This window comes from Danio rerio, chromosome 16 (genome assembly GCF_049306965.1).
Source record: "Danio rerio strain Tuebingen ecotype United States chromosome 16, GRCz12tu, whole genome shotgun sequence".
NCBI lineage: Eukaryota > Metazoa > Chordata > Actinopteri > Cypriniformes > Danionidae > Danio > Danio rerio.
In genome coordinates, this window is record NC_133191.1 from 11,358,771 (window position 1) to 11,382,128 (window position 23,358).

Here is a 23,358-nt window from a genome sequence, read left to right on the forward strand (position 1 = left end):
TACCAATTGGCCGTAGCTTTACATGGACAATAAGTGAAAATTAAGACCTGTTTAAGTGTGGTTTATTCATAAACTAATTTCGAGAGGATCACGTGCTTATAATCAACACGGCTGGCTCCTTGTTAGCTCCGTAATCAGCCCTATTAGATGATTACGGAAGCATTATAAATAACCTGAGTTTTTCACTCCAGTTATCCTCGTCTTGAAGCTCCCCCCCTTTCCACCCCTACATCCTCCCACTTTTTCTGATCGGGCGACACGGCGGCCCAGTGGCTAGCACTGTTGCCTCACAGCAAGAACACCGCCCGTCCAACCCATCGGGCCGGTTGGTGTTTCTGTGTGGAGTTTACATGTTCTCCCCGTGTTCGCGTGGGTTTTCCCCGGGTTCCCCAGTTTCCTCCCACAGTCCAAAAACATAAACCATAGCCAATCGACTAAAAAAAATTATCACCCAATACAACCAACCCAAGCTCATTCTGGAAACGTAGCCCCGCGGACGTTTCTGGAGACCGCGATTTACGTGGCCGGAGGTACGGGCCCGAGACGCGAAAAAGCGCGCAGAGCGGCCTCTCGCGGATCCGCGAAAACAAAAAAACGCTCGAATACGTACCTCCCAGGACGTAAATCGCGGCCCGCAGAAACGTCCACGGGGCTACGTTTCCACAATGAGCCCGGGTTGAATACAACCTTAGTTTACACTTCTCATGGTGACACGCAGGGGGAGTTCTTCTAACGGGAGGGAGCCCCGGGCTCGAGGATATTACGAGCTCAGGGCTCTCTCCCGGGACAGCATGCCAAATACACTTTATTGATTATCAGCTAAGTGTGAACTCTTGAAACGTATTTAAGACCCACAACAGCATATTTGAGTGAATTTAATACTTTTTAAGGGCTTGAAATTTTAAAAAACCCAAACTTTTTTACCCTTTGAGCATAATATATTTTATTTTAAGAAACATTTATAATGCTTTGAAGCAGTAAACATGTCAGACTGAGTAATGAAAATTAATCATTGACTTGATTCATTGCTGTCTTCATTTGTTTCGAAAACACAGATTTCTTTACAATTTACAATATACAATTTGTATACTTTTTCTACTGGAGATACTGTTGTCTTAAAAAAAAAACTAAAACTAAAAAAAGTAAATAAAAATCTCACTCATACCTTAGGAATGGTATAGCTGAAAATTTTGGTGGTTTAAAAGCCTTGACTTTTCCAAACCGCGGTATACCCTGAAAATGGTTATTGTCTCATGCCTAATAACAATATATATTTTGATATCAGTTGTTAATGCTTCTAGATGTAAAAGAGTACCCCAACAATGAATGAATCCACAAAAACTATATAGTCCACTAAATGACATAACATTTTCGGCCGATAAATTTTCGGTGGCCGAAAATGCGGTACATTTCCAATATCAACACACTTTTAGAATCTCATTGTTGCACATTTCTGCTTATAGTATATAGTATTTTTATAGTATTTTTTTAACTTTGCTTTAAAATCCAGTAAGTTCAATATTCGCTCATTTAGGTTTATTTATTAATTAGTCAAATTTAGTTTTTATTTTTCACAATGTTACACAAAATAACCCTTCATTTCCAGCTTTTATTTTTATACAATCTTAAGCAAAGCTTGCTGGGAAGTAGATATGTGCTGCAACTTGGTTTAATACAATCCAAGTTTGAGTTCAAGGTCATGTTTTTATCATGTACATTAAACTTTCATTATTATTCGAGTAAAATTTACTCATTTATTTAATTTCACAGTTTGGTTTTCAGTGTTTAAAAACAACAGAAAGTCTATGGATTGGCCCCATTTATATAGGAAGGATGTGTGTGTGTGTGTGTGTGTGTGTGTGTGTGTGTGTGTGTGTGTGTGTGTGTGTGTGTGTGTGTGTGTGTGTGTGTGTGTGTGTGTGTGTGTGTGTTTAGAGAGAAAGTGAGTGTAAAGAGGATCAGCTGTGAAGATACCACTGTGAGCCGTTACCCTATCCGACCTTTACCAGCCTCAACCTAAACCGACCCTGGCTGACCCTGCTTCACCTCAGTGACTGGACACCCTCAATCCTCTCTGCCGCTCTTTCAGACCATTTCTTCTTTCTTAAAAGCGCAGAGAGCTTTTAAACATCGGATAGTGTGCTAGATTGAGGTCGCGGTGGCTCTCAGACTGACCTCATGAGAGAGTCATTGATGAGGAAAGATTTGAAGACGTAGAGCTTTTGACAGATTTAAATTCATGCATCTAGAAGTGTTTGGCTGAAGTGACTTGTATTGTATTTTATCTGCTCATATATTATCAGGAAACAGTTTGCCCCAATACCTCATAGTCTAAATTGTGTTTCCTATTTGAAAAATATAAAAATTAAATGGACAAATGAAAAAAACTAAATTGTTTCATGCTGTATTTTAATGTTAAAGAGGAAAGACATCGGTACGACTTTATTTTGATGGTCCCTGTTCCACATTTTGATGACTAAAGGTTGCATTGTAACTACATGATAATTAATCCTCATTTGAGTATTAGTAGACTGTCTGTTTAATATCTGCTGATACTGCTTCTACAACAGACATTCAACTGACTATAAGAAACTTTTCAAGTATGTCAACTTACACTAACCCCAACCTAACAGTTTACTTATAATCTAATGAGAATTAATTGGCATGTATATGCAATGCAACCTAAATGCAACAAAATGCGTTAAAGGGACCATCAAAATTAAGTGATATCAAGACATCTTCATGTTTAAACCTGAAACTAGTGTACTCGTTTAAATTGAAAACAACTTTAAATTGACGTGTTTTTTTTTTTTATTATTTATTTTAATGCTTGTTGTTTGTGAAGTGCTTTGTGGTGCATGTATGTTGGAAAAGTGCTATACAAATAAAATGTATTATTTATTATGATTATTATACTAAATTAACCACATAATGGCTTCCAATATTGATAAATGTTCGTTTATAATAACTTTCTGAAATTGTTTAAATAAATTGGATAATAAGTTATAAAATATTAATTATTTATGCTAACTTCTATTTGTTTTTTTATTTAGGCACCTATATTAACTTTGTCAGCATCTACACAATTACAATTTAGGGATGCTCATTTCGGTTAATTTTGCCAACTTACAACGGTCGCTTATTAACGGAATAATAACGGTTAACTGGTCAGATTAATATTAAATTATTTATTATTTTTAAACTGACATGTCTATTTTGTGTGACACATTAAACATTGCGTTTTAAAATACCGATTAAAATAACATGTGAACATATTAACAACAGAACATCTTTATGCACCTGTAGTGTTTCCAACAGCACAGGAAAGCCCGTTCTCTGGAACGGGCTTCCGCCCCACATCAGACACGCTCCAACTCTACCTGTTTTTAAAAAGCGTTTGAAACACCATCTTTGTTCCTTAGTATTTGAGCCTTTTTAATGTTGAGGGATTTGCCTTATGTTTTAATTGTTATTTATGTGATGTAGATTTCATGTTTAGTATTGATTGTGTTCAGCACTTTGGGCAACGTTGTGTTGTAAAAAATGTGCTATATAAATAAACTAAACTAAACTAAACAGAAAAATAGAATAAACTAAATAAAAAGAATAAAATAAATAGTCCTGCCCTAGATATTTTTTACTTGTATGACAAATTTAGATTACAAAACGAAAACACTGTCTGAATCCTTTTTAAGAACCAGCGTTTTTTTTTTCCCATTATGTTTTTTCATCTTTCAAATAAAAATAGCAGGCTACCTCAAATCCATCGCTCCATGCAAAATAGGCCTATGCATTTAATTAATACCCCTCTCTAATTCTTATATCACAAGCCTCTCAACATTTTTAATAAAAGTCATTAAAGATTAAAGATTATATCTCGAACATCTCATTTTACATTAGAGTTTGTGTCCTTTTATTTCCTCTCGGGGTTCATGTGTACGCGCTGCGTGTCATGAAAGACAATGACAAGGCTCATATGGTGACTCTTTGTAAAGTATAGGCTACTATAGCATATAACAAATTTGTTATTTACATATGATATAGCATTCATTTTCATACATGTTATATAAGCTGTAAAATGAAAGCCTCGGTTTGGTGCGGCTAATCACACCGAACGCACTTTTCCATTCCAAAAACGCGAGGCGCACCACTCTGCCTTTTATATTGACAAAAAGTGCTTTTTTTTAATGTCGCTAGAAAACGACTGAATCAGCTGCAAAGTGTGCGAGTGTTGCTGTCGATGTTGTTATAATATTATGTAATATTTAATAATATTATATTGAAGATATCTTGAAACAGCGACAACTAGTCTCTCCTCCATCTTTTAAAGTTCTCTGTAGTCGCCTTGATAACACAAATATTTCTGTTGCCTCAATGGAAACCCGCCTCTGCTTTCATTTGATTGAAGAATGAAAAAGACGTGACTGACGGAGCGCGCTTTTTCTGCTCAGGGTTTACTTTAATTTTAACTAAAAAAGTCACAGCACGCAACGGCAAAAATGCGAGACGCGCAGGGCACATAAGCAGCGTGCAAAACACTCACGGCCATTAGTAAACCATTGAAAAGATAGCCCTCTCAACACAAAAAGCATCTTCGCTGTGATCGGCCCCTTATGCAACCAAACTTCAAAAGTATATAAAATAATATGTTTTAATTATTTAACTGATATCATTAATCGGTTACAAACATACTCTTTTGATTAACGTTTTTTTTAACATTTCTCTTAAAAATAAAATAATACTATATTAAAATAGTTTATTTACACTGTGAAAATGAATATCTACACACAATAGATAATAACAACCAATAATCAATAATAAAAATGTCTTTAGCTGCTTGTTCAAACTGCTTATTTAAAAGAAGTTGAAACAACACACCTCTTGAGTTTTTTTGGGACAACTTAATTTTTTTATGTTAATTCTACTTAAATTTGTAAAAACAAGTAAACTCTCTTTATCGATTTGTGTTGCGACAAAATGAAAGAATCGTGTGGAACCCAGCATTTTGTACAGTGTATATTCCATGCTGAACGTTATAATATTGGGATGCCTGAATTCAAAGTTGAATAAATTTTCGGATTCATGTTTATTTAGGCAAAACTGATATGTAAGGATTTTAAATATTGGCAGTAGTTCCTCTCCAGACCTTTCTGTGTAAATGGAAGAGTACGGCCTTTATGTAGCCCAGATGTATATTCATATCCATAGTGTATAGTAAACCTATTGAATATGATTATAGTAGTGAAACACATTCACCATCTTGATTACATGCTTGCGTTCAATACTTGTCTGTCCTTGCGTCTGGATGTATCAACCAGAGTTTGACCTTCTCTTCCTCCTTTCTCCGTCTCTGCAGGGTTTGCGTTCCCAGACTGGGCCTATAAGCCCGAGTCGAGTCCAGGCTCCAGACAGATCCAGCTGTGGCACTTTATCCTGGAGCTGCTGAGGAAGGAGGAGTACCATGATGTGATTGCCTGGCAGGGAGACTATGGGGAGTTTGTGATCAAAGACCCTGATGAGGTGGCCAGGCTGTGGGGCGCACGCAAGTGCAAACCTCAGATGAACTACGACAAACTCAGTAGAGCTCTCAGGTAAGACTCTGACCGTCCATTAGTCCTGAACATTATTTCTGTTCATAGTCATTTTTCAAACATGTAAACTGTTTATAGTACAGTTGTTTCAGGCATAAACCTCCTTGAGCATTCCAGCGTAAAAGGAACACTAAAGGATTTTTTTTTTTAATTTAGCTTAGCTTAGCTTAGCGTAGAAAATAGGCTCTTTTTACAACTCCCCTGAAGTTACACAGTTGACTTTTACAATTTTTTTTTTTTATTCATTTAGTCGATCTTTGAGACTGGCGGGAGCGCATTTAGCTTAGCTTAGCATAGATCATTCAATTGAATTAGGCCATTAGCATCTCGTCAAAATGAGATTATAGTTCTGGGCCATATTGTCCAAGAAAATAGCAACTTTTTTGTTGTTGTTGTTGGTGTTGTTGTTGGATTCAGAAGATTCAAGCTTTAAACAAGAAGCTTGTCAAAATTCGTTTTATTTATTTATTTTTTTTTGAGTGAGATGCTAATGGTCTAATTTGTTTCAATGATTTATGCTAAGGTGAAAATTGTTCCCGCCAGACCTGGAGATCAGCTGAATGGATTCATAAATGCTCAAACTCAACTGTTCAACTCTAGAAGAAGTTGTAAAATGAGATTAGACCATTAGAAAATGTGAAGTGTTCCTTTAAGTACCTTGGATATAAAACTTGAACTCTTGACCTTACAGTTACCAGGTCAGACCTTTAAGTACTAAGAGGTCATTGTGTTTAAAATTCATCAGCTCTCAGTAATTGAAGGAGGGGGGAGGGGGACTAGACTTTGGAGAAACTAGGCTCAGTCGGGGTGCCGAGCTCTCCTCTGGCTTAAATAAATATACATTGATTATTGATCAGAGCACATCACACCAGCATTAGGTAAGAATGAGTTTGTCACTGCCCCTTAAGCGTAATGAACTTCTATCTTGTGGAAACTGCATTTTATCCAGGCAGCTCAGTGAAATGGAATAAATCGAAAGGTTTGAGGCATGTTTTTTTAAAAGCTGCACTTATTTTAACCTGAGAACCGCATTGTTGTGGAACACAAAGAACAAACTACTGAAGATGGCAAAATCAATGAATAGACACGTAACTTTTACAACAGAGTTTCAAAGTTCCTAGATCTATTGGCAGATGTACCCGCTTTTAGTGTGTTAATATCACAGGAACTGGGAATGATTTTATCTCCTGGAACTTGATTTGGGCAAACTAACTTGGCTTCTGCTTCAGAGCAGTGTCTAATCCAGAACAATAGTACCATCACTACCAGTGGTGAAATGTACACCAATTAATGCCATAATCTACACACACAGAAAAAAAAATGCCATACTAAAACACAAGCATGTTATTTTTATAACACATACACATAAACACATCTCAAGTGTTGTTACTTCCTCCGCTTCGTTGACTACATTTGCATGGACATCAGTAATCAAATTAGTTGCCTTAATCTGGATAAGACAATAAATATGATTAAGATGTTTGCAGGAGTTGCTTTTTGAATGATCCGTTCAGGATTCCATTTTACAAGTTTTAGCACATTATTTGATTAATGTCATTGCGTCACCACGCTATCTAACGTTTTCCCCAGAGTTTCATGTTTTTTTGGGTGTTTAATTTAACATTTTTCGGCTTTCACTGCAGTTTGGCGGTTTCACTTTCATTCATGCCCAACTTTCATCCATGACAGACTGAGGTATTGGATGCGAGTATGAAGTAAGGACTGGTGGAAGGGTGTTGTTTTAATGGAATTTGATACCACATGCCAAATGGAAAAGAAAAACATCTGCATTTCGTGATGTATGTCTGTGTTTCTTTACTGGCTCGGTAGGTGCAGAGAATAGTGTCAAACAGCCGTGTGTGTGTATCAAATATGCTGTCGCAAAATGTGGTGAAAATCCTACATGACGGTAATAGTTTAACCTCTTAAGGGCCAAGATGTTTCGTTACATGCATTTTTTTATTTCCCTTTGCTATTTGGGCTGATTGGAACCTAATTAGAATAAAACCTAAGTATCATCTTTTGATATGATGTACTTTGAGAGTAAAATGATGTCCATATATGTGGATTCATGGTCTGAATTTACATAAAACATATTTTCCTGATGGTTTTTTTAATGCATATATAACATAGAATTTTTTTGAACATCTTTTGAATATAAGAGAGTAAAAACAACATTTTCCCTCCATTTTGGACAGTTAAAAATAGTGTTTGGGACATGTCATATGCTGCAAAACAGTTGCAGGATGACACTGTTTGTCTGTACCAAAATATAAAACATTTACCACATTAAGTGGTATTTTAAATAGCCACTTAAGAGCTAAATATTGGCTCGTTTCCACTGACTGGTACAGTACGGTATGGTTCGGGTCGGTACGGGTCACCTTTATCAGGCTTGCGTTTCCACTACCAAGGGTACCCTTTTGGTGGGCGTGGTGTATGACAAAGATTCAGTCGACGTCATTTTCGCTCGAGAAAATGTCTTCAATAAAGCTGCACAGGTTCACATATCATATGAAAAGCACTTCTCACAAAACAAATGCTTTACACACATAAATACTTCTTTATAAATGTTTATTACTAACTTTTCTATAAACAGGTCGGCGCTAGTGGTGTAGTGGTTAGTGCGTCGACACATGCACTCTGGTGCTCGCGGCAACCCGGGTTTGATTCCGCCTCGCGGTCCTATGCCGATCCTTCCCCTCTCTCTGCTCCCCATGCTTTCCTGTCAATTATCTATACTGTCCTATCAAAAATAAAGGTGAAAACCTCGAAAAAATAATTATAAAAAAAAAACTTTTCTATAAACAGGAGATGATTATAACTGCAGATCAATGACAGTGCGAAATAGCCTACTGTAACGTCTGTAATTATATTAAATAAATAAATAAATGAACATATATGAACACATACAGACCCTTACAGTCTCCGATATGTTACCAACTACAGAAGAACTACACAAAGCAGACATTTCGTCATTAATTAGGTTTAAAACAACACAAAGTATAGCCTACAGTCAGTGAAAACCTCTCATCTGTGTCTGTAATCTTCAGCAGCACATGAAGCCTCTGTTAGAGAGTAATTCCATCATTCCCTGTTCATATTAGTCAAAAAGGTGATGATAAAAATTAAAACAAGGCAGTTTGTTCACGTTTGCTGAAGAAATAACGTGCTCCTTGGCTTCGCCTTTTTTCCCGCGCTCCACTCTCGCGTTTGTCCTTTTCTTTCTGAATGTGTCATTCTCGCGTTTGTCAGGATCGGGTTTCCAAAGCTTGTCAATAATCAAGTGCATGTTATTATTATCAGATCAAGAAGTTTGTTATTTCAGATAGAGACGCGCGGCGAAAGCAAGAAATAAAGCGAAACTACTCGGGCTTCAGACTGGCTCGTTAAAACTACGCGGCACAGGGTGAATCTGCTCTTCTCCATGGCTTTGTGGCTGTTTATCAGGACGACGACAGGGATTGTTTGCAGGATCCACCATGGCTGCATATGTATTTATAATTCCGCTGTAATGTCTCGCTGTGTATTTCAAACATGGCGGATCCTTTGTTTACATTCTGGCTTGTTGAGTCTACGAATGACGTATCTCTGTAAACCAATAGCGTTCAGCTGCGCGTGTAGCTCCACCTTTTGGGACCCTTTCTCAGTTACCACTGAGTGGTACGGTACGGTTTGGTTTGGTACGCTTTTATGGCTGTTTCCACTGTCAAAAGGCGTACCAAACCGTAACGTACCACTTTTTCGGGAAAAAAAGTGGTACGTCCCGAAAAAGTGGTACGTTACGGTTTGGTACGCCTTTTGACAGTGGAAACAGCCATAAAAGCGTACCAAACCAAACCGTACCGTACCACTCAGTGGAAACGGGCCATATGCTGTCCACGTATGTGGCCACTAAGAACTAGGAAGTTAATTAAGATGTTTACATGTCTGTACTGCACTTTAATAATGCCACTAAGATTGGCATTCTCCACATGTCTTAATTCAAGTTCTGTTTGGTTTGATTATGACTTTAGTCGGATTAAGGTAATCAGAAATCTCTGTTTACATGGTAGACTCTTAATCAGAGTATAATCATAATCATATTAAAATTGGATTATTGGTGTCTATGTAAACGAATCCAATGAAATATAGCACAATATGTGATCTTTATTCACTTTTCTTAATGAAGTTTCATTTAGATATCTCATTCACCCAAATTCCATCACCATTACCACAAAACACAAACCATAGAATGAAAACGTTGCTTCAGTCACTGCTTCCTCCAGTTGTTGATTTGCCTTGACGCCACTGTTGTCCTGGCAGCATACAACTCTTCGGAATTCCTAAAGATGGTACAAATGCAATCAGAAAAAAATGACCCGGAGTGAAATTAGTTTCCGGGGAAATGGACATGATGGCTTGTTCCTGGAACTGCTCATTACAAAAGTGAAGGGGTTGAAAATGTATGCAACTCTAGTTTTTAATGGGTACAAAACATTTGAAGCACTTTTAGGTTTGAAAACTCTACATGGAGACACTGTAAAAGGATGACTCTTTAGGGCCCATGTGTCGATCGAATAGTTTTTTAGTCTTGTTATAAAACCTTTTCACATTTCTGGGTTTCTCAGAAGCAGAAGTTGACATAGTTGGGTAGATTTGTTTCTAATTTGCTCAAATAACAAAAGAAAATCTTCACAATAGTGTTATTACAACTTTCAGAAAAAGAAAAAAACTTGATAACGACAGCCTGAAGAGAAAACCATGTCAAATCTACTGTCCTGCCCATGCATTAGAAACATCTCACATACAGTTGAAGTCAGAATTATTAGCCCATCTGTATTATTAGCCCCTCTGTTTATTTTCCCCCAATTTCTGTTAGATTTCTTCAACACATTTCTAATCATAACAGTTTTAATAACTCATCTCTAATAACTGATTTATTTTATCTTTGCCCTGATGACAGTAAATAATATTTGATTAGATATTTTTCAAGACACTTCTATACAGCTTAAAGTGTCATTTAAGGGCTTAACTTGGTAAATTAGGTTAACTCGGGAGGTTAGGGTAATTAGGCAAGTATCAAAAATATATAGCTGAAAGGGGCTAATAATTTTGACCTTAAAATGTTTTTTAAAAAAATTAAACTGCTTTTATTCTAGCCAAAATAAAACAAATAAGACTTTCTCCAGAAGAAAAAATATTATCAGACATGCTGTGAACATTTCCTTGCTCTGTTAAACATCATTTGGGAAATACTTAAAAAAGAAAATAATGCTATAGGGGGCTAATAACTCTGACTTCAACTGTATGCGTTAACTTTTTTTGTAATTTGATGCAAAGATAATATACTATAAACCAGTATAGCTTTATAAATGTACATACGTTTAAAAAAAATCCAAATATTGAAAACTTTGAAAGACTTTAGATAGCGATGACCTCTAAATGCGTCATCACTGTCTTGCGAAAAGAGCCCATTAGCCATCCATTTCATTATTTTGAACGCTCTATTTTTTTCCTACTTCAACTGCCAGGCAGCTAACCAGAATAAGCTGATCATTACAAAACGTGGTCCAGCTTCAAACACGTTCAACCTTTTAACCATTTACTATTTTAAAAGCTAAATCCTGGCCTGTTTTTTTTTTTTTTTTTGGTTTGACCAGTGAAAACCGAGGCCTATTTCGGTTATGTCTAATTGTAGAGCTAAACCGTCTGACTCCAGCGTTGCGTTATAGGATTGACCCTGTTGCTGGAGAGTTATAACTGCACCGAGTCTGATCTCTCTGTAATCCTGGTCCATTTACCTGTGGAGGAGCTGATCTCATTAGAGGACAGACAGGCGAATGTATTCTGAGCAAACCACGGTTTTAGCCTTCACTCCGTTTTCTGACCTGATCTGCAATTGCTCACTTGTATCTTTATTTTCACCTCGGACTCACCTGGTTTAGCAGATCAGCACTGATCCTTAAAGTGGATGGAGAGTGATCCACTTTCTGCTTTTGTTTTGAAGCCTTCTCAGGACAGAGCTCGTACTGTATGTTTGCCGAGGTCGCTGGATGTAATTAAACTCTATCGATTACCATCAGTTCATGATCCAGAGCAATTAATTCACTAGAGAGGATGTGGTTTGTGGGGATAGTAATGTAGTAATTCAGTCATCATTTACTCACATTCATGTTATGCCCCATCTCTGCATTTCTCTCTTCTTTTGGAAAATAATTGATATTTTAAGGAAAGCTGGAGTAGAAAACAACACGGAACCCGACTGATGTTTATTAGGCCACTTTAATAGGTATCCAGGGGTGGAAAGAGTACTGAAAAATCTTACTCAATAAAAGTACCAGTACTTGCCCAAAAATGTAGTGCAAGTAGAGTAACAGTACCTTGTAAATATTACTGAAAGTATGAGTAAAAATTAGCCCTTGTAAAAGAGTAGTTAGTATTACACTGTGAAAGTCTGATGCGTTTACATGCAATTTTTGCACGTGTGTGAAAGCGTAACACTTTGTAGAGCATGGGTTCCCAACCTTTTTTTGCCCGAGACCCCCTTTTCTCCTGAAAATATTGTAAGGCCCCCTCCACATTTATTGATATTATTTATCGCTCATATAAGTTTGCAGTAATGATGACAAATAAATTAGTTTTTCGGTGTTTCGTAGGTTGCTAGACGACCATCAACCGTTTTCTCAGAGGATGACAAGCTGCTCTGAGTCTTACCGAAATGTTAATATTCCCTACATGCTGAAGTCGATGGGTCAATTCTTGTCACATGGCCACTTGTGCGTCTAGAAATGCGCGATATACAAACGGCCCCTAAAAGGCTGCCGTCATTTGGGATCTTCTTGCAGAGCCATGGTGGATTCACCTGATATGTTGACAAATGGGTTGCGAATCCATACCTTGGCATTTCTTGGGTCGTTCACTGGGCCTTTCACCTCAGCAAAGAAATTTTCAAAAGTTTCTCGTTTCCTATTTTATCTGTTTCTTACTAATTTTGCTAGATTGTGGGTTAAATTTGGCCGCTTAAATGGCCAAGGTGTAAGCGAGAGATATACGGTCATTTTTTCAAAATAAAAGACTTTTCAAAATAAAAGATCGTTTAGACTCAGACAATAAATAAAGCGGAAATAATTAATGACTTCTTGTGCAGCCCGTTACCAATTGATCCACGGAAATGAACTAAGGCAACATGATCATTCTTCTAATTGTCCAATGCTAAATATATATTTTTTAAATATGACGCGACCCCCTACAGAGCTCGATGAGGCCCCCTTGTGGCCCGGGACCCCCCCTGTTGGGAACCGCTGCTGTAGTGCATTTAGTCATTGTTTAAGGCTATTTTAGGCCCCATTTACACTAATGAGTTTTCGTTTTAAAACGCATACGTTTTGCTACGGTCACGCCAACCGTCCACACTACGCCAGAGTTCTCGAGCGCCGAAAACGGAGTGTTTCGAAAACGCTGGAGAGGCCATTTTCATTCTGAAACGCTGCTGCTCCGTCTCAGTGTGGATGATGGAAAACGGAGACATCTGAAAACGGAGGCGGGGCTGCAGAAATTCGCCTCTCTGATTGGGGCTTTTCCTCAATATTAAGTAGCCTAACACACACAGTTCAGTCCTGCATCCTCTCCTTGTAAGTTCAGACTTCGCAAGTTTGATCAAGGCTGCAGTCTCTTCTTCTCAGTTTGATATGAAAAACAGACTATACCGAGGACATGGGTAAATCTTCAAAGGGAACAGTGTACATTATAACTTCATTCACATCACCCTGGCTACGTTGTTTCACTTTCTCAACAATAAAATGTAAACATGATTTAAGGAACTGCCTATTTTCATTTTAATATTAGCAACTTAACAGACAGCAGAAATGTTGAGGCGTCGTGCTGCATTTATGAGCGTCATCTTCACTGTGTGGATATTTATAACAAAACGGAGCCGATAACAACTGTCTTCTTTCAATTTCAGTGAAAATACGAAACATACCCTCTCTTTTGCTGAATATCAGTTTTAATAATCAATAGTGGCCATTATAAAAGTATAACATACAACAAGTTTATACCTTATAGGAATTAAAGGCAAGCGATCAGTCAACATACAGAATAGGCTACGTGGTAACATTAATCATTAACTTATCTTTGCGCTCAGCCAAAACACGTTACCTGAGAACAAGTAATAGATTCCAATGACCAAAGTCAGGGAATATGTCGTTAGATTGAGACAACAAGATGAATGAAATATCACGTTTAATAAATATAGCGAGATAAGATACAGCGGGAGATGCTTGATGAGAAGTCCGACTAGCAGAGCTCTCATCTGGGTAGATAGGCTGCAGCGCTTGCCGAGAGCGTGTGTGTGGTCACGTGATGTGGGTTTTCAGTGTTTTGATGTGGACGGAGAGCAGTTCAGAAACGCTGGGTAAAACGCGAGTGTGGACGCGGATCGTTTTCATTCTAAAACGCCGTTTTAAAACTAAAACGCACTAGTGTAAATGGGGCCTTAGACATCATACATTCGTCATCCAGTCTAAACAGTCTCTAAGTCATTGCGTGGGATGAATTTGGATCTCTTCTTGGACACTTTTAATGCTTCCTAATGGTTCTCTGCATTTTTAAACCACTCATGCCTTGAGATTGTTCAGTATGATGCGATTTACTTTTTATGTGTGATTTGATTGGTCAAGAATCCCAGGACTGATTGTTCTACTTTAGCCCAACCCCACAGACAAGAACATATAAAGTAGTGACTGCAGGTTGAAGGAAAGTAGTGGAGTAAAAGTACCGATACAGCACTAAAAATGTACTCAAGGGGAAGTAAAAGTACACATTTTAAAAACTACTTAGCAAAGTACAGTTCCTGAGAAACAAACTACTCAATTACAGTCATTTGTGTATTTGTCATTTGTAACTTCACACCACTGTCGGTATCCTTTTGCGTTCAACAGTAGAAAGAAACTCAAAAAGCTTGAGGTAACGTTAATTTTTTGGTGAACTATCACTTTAATTCTTCCCTGCATTAGCTTTTACTTCCTAAAAGTTGTAATAGTGTGCCTCATTATCACTTTTATTCTTAATTTTTGTCACTTTTGATTCAAGCATCTGCAAAATTAATGAATGTAAACGCAGTGAATTGTGTTGCTCTGTATTTATTATTAGTATCAGTGCATTTACTGCTGATTACAGTAAAGCCAGACTATGGAGCAATAGTGTGTGATGTGTTAAGGGATTGGATTAAATAAATCACATCATGTAATCCAGGGCAGTTTGAAGGGAAGATTTTGCATGATTGCAAATACTGACAAGATTCTATGTTAACAGCGCAGTGAGGGATTAGCAGTGTTTGTTTGTGTGTGTGTTTTGTGTCTTTAAAAAAAAATATCTACCACTTAAGCTGGATAATCCAAGTCATACTCTATTTCTCTTTGTTTGTTTTAGATCAGATTTTGAGATTAAATATATTCCCTTACAAGACAGAAAGTATAATGAGAGTGAAGAGTAAACTGTTTACAGGCAGACGGCTGTTCTAAACTATGATGTCACCCTTCCTCTTCAGTCTGTTATTACAAATGTGAATGTGTGCTCTGTTCACACAAACGTGTGTTTTGCCTGCTGTGTTTGCAAGAATGTTTAACTATGCAGCCAATCTACTTGTTGCTGTAATTTTAAGTGATTTCTCTCAGACTGTCTCCGTCTCACATAGACAAACGCACGCTGACACTAATACAGTTGGCAGATTGTTGTCATTCAAAATGTAATTGGAGCACAATCTAACACAATCAAGTCTTTGGCACAATGCTGGTTAGTTAACTGATTAGCCTATGTGTAAATTGTATTTTAACACACACATACACACACACACACATATACATATATATATATATATATATATATATATATATATATATATATATATATATATATATATATATATATATATATATATTAAGGGTGTCACGATTTCGATTTTTAATCGAAATTGATCGAAATTTATGCTCAACTTCGATTATCGATATAAAAAATGAATCGTCGATGCTGCCACTCCCCCATGTCACGTCAGCTTGGCTTGCCAAGGGGGAAAAAACAGGCTTGTTGAAGTGCTTGTTAAACTGCAGACGCAGGAGACCCGTCGACAGAACTTAAACCCTCTCCTCTTTTAATGAAGTCGCCGGTGTGGAAGTATTTTGGATTCCCAGTGAGTTATGTTGACAACGTTCGTGTTGTCGACAAAAAAAAACACAGTTTGCAAGCTTTGCTATGTACGTATTACGGTTGGGTTGATAGACGATGGTCGCATCGCGATCCTCCTCCCCGCACCCGTTGCACATCCGCTCGCGAAAAATACACACTCAGGCCCTGTTTACACTAATATGTCTTTGTTTTTAAATGGCATTTTAGAACGACAACAATCCACATCCACACTGGCGTATAGCATTTATGAGCAGCCCTCCTTCCTCACTACTGCTGAAAGCGCACATCACGTGACCACACACACTCATTCACACAGACACAGACGCACACACAGACAGAGGGTCCAGGCAGTCAGCGGATCAGTAGACTGCTTCAATCTTTACTTTTACACTTGTACTTAGTCATCTTAGCGAACACCTCAGATACTGTTGGCTGGTTCCAGTTGGTTGTGCACCTTTTTTACCGACGCCATTATAACGACACAGATCACTGCCTATTTACGAGTCCCGCAGAAAAAAGTGATTGACAGGTGGTAATTATGTGTGTTACTTGCCTTTATTAATTTACTGTATGATTTGTTTATGGGTAAAACAAAGACCATGCAAGTCAGGTAGTTTAAACGGTAGGCTACAAATAATTAATTAGTTATTAATTAATTAATTAATTAATTATTCATAATCGAAAATCGAATCGTGAATTTAGAATCGAAAATGTAATCGAATCGAGGATTTGGAGGATTGTGACACCTTTAATATATATATATATATATATATGTGTGTGTGTGTGTGTATAGTATAGTATATTATAATATAGATTATAAAGTTCAAAGCCACCTCAAACGAGCATTCAAACGTTTTCAAATTAAGAGGTTTTTATTTAAAATTTGTCATTTCCATCACTCGATTCTCATGATACTTGATACTAAATGTGCATTAAAACAAATGGATATGTTTGAGTATTAATTCAACTACATACTTTCAGTTTGGAGATTGAGTTTTGTTTTGTAAATTGAAGGCTTTCAAGAGACTGTGAACTCAACTGATGGCCGTTGGTTCTGTGTAAGCCTGTGTGCTCATCTAGAGAGGATCTGTAATCCTTAGGATTGGAATTTAAGTAGTGTCATATGAAAATGCTCTTTTCACTTAAGCATTAAGTTTAGAGGAATAAGAGATCTGAGTGCCACAACTACTAAATCCTGTAATCATATTTCAAGTTTCCAGAATCTCACTTTCCAGAAGTTTCCAGGATCTCTGGATCTAATGGACTCTAATCCAATAGCAATGTTCTTTTTCGTTCTTCATTTCGGTGTGAAAACATACCTGAGCAGTAATGACTGTTATCAAACAACCTGAAGCCACTAGTTCTGCCAAGAGCAGTGTTTAGATGAATATGCATGTGCTAAAATAAACATGCAAGTCAAATTACAGCTGTTAGAAAACAGCAGTTAAGAAATCAACTGTTGTAGATCTTTGCTCAAGCTCTGTGGTTCAGCACGAAATTAAGTCAATTATGATCACAACTATTTGAACTGTGATTTCAGTGGACAGTATTCTTCTACAACTGGGGACAAACTGGCATTTAAAGGGCCATGAAACCCCCTCGTTTCAGCAGGGTGTTTTCACACCTCTACTTCAGAAAAGTCAGAAAAGTGGGCGTGTCCAGCTCTGTTTAGGGGGGAGTGTCGGAGGAAGAAAAGAGGCTTGGTGTGGGAGTGTCTATTTGGGCGTGCTGAATTTCAGAGTCAAAACACACAACCACAGCGGACAATGTGACTGTTTACATGGACATCTGTAGTCGAATTATTTGCCAAATTATTAAATGTTGGACTTTAACTGCAGTTTGGCTCTTTCATTCAGGTATTCATTCATGTCCCTCGTGACAAACGTGATATTTGATTCGAGGAGCTGCTCTAAGCGCATATTTTTCATGCAATGTTTGATACCGCACGGCGAATGAGAGAAAAATAAAACTCAGCATTTCCCAGAAACTTAGATGCACACGGCAGGTAGTGTCAGAAAGCCGCGTGTGTTATTCCGGTCACAAAATCCAACACGAGGTTATATTTTGGTTGTAGTGCTAACTTGTTTACGCTCGGTGCAATAGTTTGTTTGATACGAATAAAATACTAACTGAATAAACAAAGAGCACTGGTCGCTCACTTACCAAATCTGTAAAGACAGGACAATCCACAGCAACTAGAGCCGCGTCTTTATTTAGAGGAGACTTCAAGCGAATCCGGATGTCAGCGTTTGCAGATGAGAACAGCTCTCAGGTAAACAATAATCCTCCTTAGACACGTATGTTATTGTTGTCTCGTGTCGCGTACACTGTTAATCCACACGTGACTCCAGCTGCGCTCTCACAGAGAGAAAATGAAAACGAAACTTAACGGCAGCAAACTATAAAAGCAACACTTCACGCTTGTTTTGCCAACACAACGTGGCGTCTTTGCCGTCTAAGTAAGTAATGAATATTAATGAAGTTGCACAATAGAGCGCGCTGATTGGTTTAAACCAAGCTTTACTCATGCATTAATGCAACACACTGTAAGACGTAATAAGACACACTCTGGCACAGACGCCCAGTCTGCACGCTGGAATACAACGCTATTATGTCATGACCGTGACGCAGCTTCAAAAATTCGTTTCAAACCGGAAGTATGAATTTGCTTGAAATAACGCAAAAACAACCTATTTACACTTTTTAGTGAAATATAGGTGTCTTAATAGTGTTTTTAGCAGTGTGGGACACATATACGACTGTCAACAGCTCAAAAAATGTGTTTTGGTGTTTCGTGACCCTTTAAATCTTTCTCCATTTTGTCCAACGATCCAATCAGTTCCCAAAGGGCAAAATCATGCACTGGCCTACACTGGGAAAAATATCCGTTAATTAACAGGCTTCGTATTTTGTGGTTCACATGGCGTTTTCTCTTTGTTTATAGTTGTGAATTATGAATTATGGGGATCTTGACCTCTGCTCGGTCAACTTTTGATTTTAACACTATCAGTTAACAAAGTGACTTTTCTTGGCATTATAGTAGTGAGAGATGAGATATTGCTTAAGAAATAATAAAGAGAAAAATACTGGCAGTTTTTTACCAGGTTTTTGTACAGCATGTGCAACACAAACACAGGCGATATATTACTTTAAACTATTAAAAATGTCAAATTTCAAACTTTTCAACAATAAAAACTTTTGTAGGAAAGATCTAGATCCTGTTATGCAATTCAAAAGAATAAGTGCAAATAAAAAAAACAATCACCAAATATGGAAAATTTACTAAACATTTTTACAGCGTACATTTTTTACTTTCAATTTTATCATTAAAGAAGAACAAAAACCATCTTGACTTACATTTTCTGACTTTAATAAATAAATTTTTTAATATTAAGCATGAAAAGAGTGTGTCAGTGCTTTTAATTAAAATAATTCATCCTATGAATAGCCTCTTTAGTGATTGCTTTTTTTTCTCAGCCAACTGAACAGAAAATCTTCAAATGTTTCTGAGACTCAAGAGTCACACCCACTTATTACCTAGTCAAAACAGACCAATGGGAGGTTAAAGTTGTTTAACGGTAGGACTTTTTCTAAAAAACAAAACAAAACATAAAAACAAACTTAAGCCCTAATTTGGTTAAAAAATAATAATAATGAGGCCTTGAGATCAATAATCTGGATGAACTCTCTAAACTCTCTATCTACATGAGCATTTCAAATTACTTTCTAAAAGTTTCTCATCCTTTCCCAGACATGGGTTGCGGCTGGAAGGGCATCCGCTGCGTAAAAACGTGCTGGATAAGTTGGCGGTTCATTCTGCTGTGGCGACCCCGGATTAATAAAGGGATTAAGAAATGAAGTTGAAATGAATGAAGTTTCTCATCCATAAGAAAACATCAAAATGATGTTGCAGAAGTTTTTATTTTTATTTATTTTTTAATATTTGTCTTCAAAGAAATTTCATGGTGATGACATAGCAAATAGATTTCTTGTTCCTTAATGTACCTCCTAATAAAAAGTTCTTCAAAAAAACATTTCCCAAAAGTGTAAAGAACATTTTAATAATCTAAAGAACCTTATAAAGGATCAAAATTTTCAGGTTCTGTTGATAACTTTAAATAACCTTTTTTTTTTAAAGAGTGATAGTCAACACCACAAAGCACATTTGCCACAGAAATCTGTCAAGCTCTGGCACTTCGAGTGGCAGAATGCGACTACTGAAATGTGAACCTGGTAATTGTTGCACTGGGGTGGACTGTCATTTGCTGTCAGATAGAGACCTTGTCCTTTGATCATTCTCAGCATGAATTCTTCTCTGTTCTGGGCTGGAGATATTTGCATCGCCCTCATCGTCAGAAGGTCAAGCAGCAGCACATAACTTCTCATCTCAGCCCTCTGTTCTCTGTAGACCATATCGAAAGTAAACAGCACATTACTGTAAGACAGTGTTTAATACAGACTTTACAGTTGAAGTCTACAGGGCAGAGCACTGCAAGCAGAAATGTGTAGGTTGTATTTGTGTTGAAGTGCGTGCATTAATCTTTTGGTACAAAATAAATGCTATTCAAGCTATAGAGTTACCTTGTATTCTTATCCTGAAGTATCCTGAAGCGCAGTTTCAGCTTTGGTGTTGAACACATTGTGGATGGTTTTCTTGGAGACTTGAAAGAGTTGGTTAGGTTATAAATATGCAGTAAGTAGTGTGTATGGTCATACACCCAAAGCGCTTCACAATCATGGGGGGGGGGGGTCTCTCCACACCACCACCAGTGTGTAGCTTCCACTTGGATGATGTGACGGCAGCCACAGGACAACGACGCCAGTAAGCTCACCACACACCAGCTATTGGTGGAGTAAAGAGACGGTGAGAGAGCCAAATCAGTGGATGGGGATGATTGGGAGGCCATGGGCTGATTGAAGGACTTTGGCCAGGACACCGGGGGTTACACCCCTATTATTTACGAGAAGTGCCATTAGATTTTTCATGACCACAGAGTCAGGACTTTGGTTTATCATCTCATCTGAGAGACGGCGCTCTCTTACAGTGTAGTGAACCCGTCAATTTATAGCTGCGGTCCCATTAGAGCTTGAGCATTCGATATTCTGTTGTGCGGCGCTGCGAAAAGGGGCGGGATTAAACAAGCTTATTAGACATTTAAAAAAGCGAGCGATTGCCCCATGTTTTAAATTCTGTCCCGAGATGTTATGTTTTGATTCTCGATTGGTCTTACGCAGTCAAGTAGTGCGATTTCGCAGGTCAGAGTTCACCAAGTTTGAACTTTGCAATAGAGATCTGCGCTGGACTAAATTTTGAATCCCACTAAAGAGCAGGGGGGAGAACAAAACCGAAAACCACCCAGCTATACAGAGTCCAGACAGCCTCGAACAAGCTGTCTGTATAAACACACACCAAAAAACAAGCTAAACACAGCATCACGCTTTTTCATTCACACACATATATACGCGTGCTCGCTCGGAGCTCAGGAGCGATATTACTAGACGGCCCGCTCCCGTCCCAAATAAAACCTGTTACCGACCGTTCGCGCGCTTTATTCAGAAATTTATTCCCGCACCACAGAAATCTATTCGGGTCCCGCGGCTCCCACGGGACAGCCACAGGAATGCAGACCTCTACTTTGCTACGCAGCAACCTGCGAATTGTGACGCATGACCTTGCATTTCCAGTCTGACGGATTCACGTGCGTATGAATGGAAGTCTATAGGAGGAAAAGTCCAGTGTGACCGCAGCTTTACTGGGGCATTAGGACTCACACAGACCATAGGTTGAGCGCCCCCTGCTGGCCTCTTTAACACCACTTCCAGTATTTGAACTAGAAGACAGATTTGGATGACCAACTTCTCTTGCTATGGCTGAAAGGGTCTGTCTTTGCCTTCCTCTGGACATGGAGTGTTTCAGTCATTTTAGAGCGGCTCACAATTCCAGAAAACTGGAAAGTTAGGCTCTTAGTTGAGTAGAGTTGGTCAGAAATTTTAAGAAATGTTCCACTAGATGCCACATTGAAACAAAACACTTAATTTTATCAGTGTTCTTTTGAAATATCTCAGCTTTATATTATATGTCATTCATAAAATATGCTAAATTTAATGATCTTTTACTCATCTTTATTCACATACTTGGCTGTAACCTAAAACTTTGGTAATTGTTTTCGTAAATTGTATATTCACATGGGTATGACCTAAATTTACTCTATTAAGCTGGTTTCTGAGGACATGCACTCTCAAAAATAAAGGTACGTGAGTTGTCACTGGGGTGGTACCTTTTCAAAAGGAACAAATTTGTACCTAAAGGGTTCATTTGGTATACCATATATGGACATTTGCTCCATATTAATCCTTCAAGGGTACATATTAGTACCTAAAAAGTACAAAAGTGTTCCTCTTAAAAATTTTAGGTACTGATTAGGGATGTAACGGTATCAGAATTTCACGGTACGGTAATACCTCGGTATGAATGTCACGGTACGGTATTTATTAAATCATTTACAGGAAAAAACAAAACTTATGAAAATACTCCAAAAAAGTGCCAAAAGTGTCCATGACATACAAATTAGTCATCTATCTGTAAGCTTTGAAACAGGAACTTCAATTTTAATAACACTAAAAAATATTAAACCATGTAAAAAAAATAAAGTTTCAATTTAGTATTGTTAAAAACCCATCACATTCAACATTTAATCACTCACTCACTTAGATAGAGATGGGTTTAAAGGAAAATTATCATATAAATATAATCTGGTAAAAGCTGGTATCTCTGGGCATTTACAATGTCCCCTGCAACAGAAAAAAACCCTCTCATTTGGGACTGAGGTTTCTGGGACAAGAGAGATATGACTTGGCCCAGGTTGACAGCAGTGGGTAACGTTGTGCATTGTCTTTCCCCCACTTGAGAGGACAAACCATGAGTAAGATAGAGGTCTCATGTCTGCATCAATCTGAACAGTGTGCTGACAACACCGCTATTCAGTACGCGCGCGACAACACAGCTGATAAGAACTCGTGCGACAACACCGCTATTCAGTACGCGCGCCGCGACAACACCCGCTTTAGAGTTTTCCAGCTCTTTTTCATCCCCGCTTCTAGCAGCACACTCCATTTCCGCATTACTGGATCTGTAGCGACAACAGACCGCAAGGGATGATGGTCAAGCATGGGCTGATGGGAATTGTAGTTTTCGCTACCTCCCATTCGCTTCATTCGCCTGAGCAAATTTGACCTATAGTTTTACAGAGTCATGCGACTTTGGTAATATCGAAAAAAATTAATATTGCGGTATGACAGTATTTACAATACCGTTACATCCCTAGTACTGATATATACTTTTGAGGTACCAATATGGACCCTTCAAGTACAAATGTGTACCGTTTGAAAAGTGACAGCACGTGTACCTTTATTTCTGAAAGTGTAGTAACTCAAAATGCTTGGTTAATGGGCTCTTTTGACTTACAGATTTGCCACACTTCCTGTGAGTGTTAGGTTTAGTGGAGGGGTAAGGCGTTTTTTACTGTATAAAATACATTATGTCAATACACTACCGGACAAAAGTCTTGTCTTTGATCCCACTTGTAAAAGCAACAAGTAATAA

General features: G+C 37.9%; 1 protein-coding gene across 8 annotated transcripts in view; it reads left to right on the plus strand.

Annotated features, from left to right (window-relative positions):
* The window catches only part of erfl3 (Ets2 repressor factor like 3), a 112,380-nt gene that overhangs the window by 63,553 nt on the left and 25,469 nt on the right, over nucleotides 1–23,358 (plus strand). For all 8 annotated transcript variants that reach the window (XR_012392022.1, XR_012392024.1, XR_012392025.1 and 5 more), the window contains exon 2: nucleotides 5,357–5,591. Coding sequence is in view for 2 of the 8 variants with exons in the window: in XM_073925883.1 (XP_073781984.1) it covers nucleotides 5,357–5,591 (235 nt within the window). In the remaining 6 variants the exon portion in view is untranslated. The remainder of the gene's footprint in view (nucleotides 1–5,356; nucleotides 5,592–23,358) is intronic.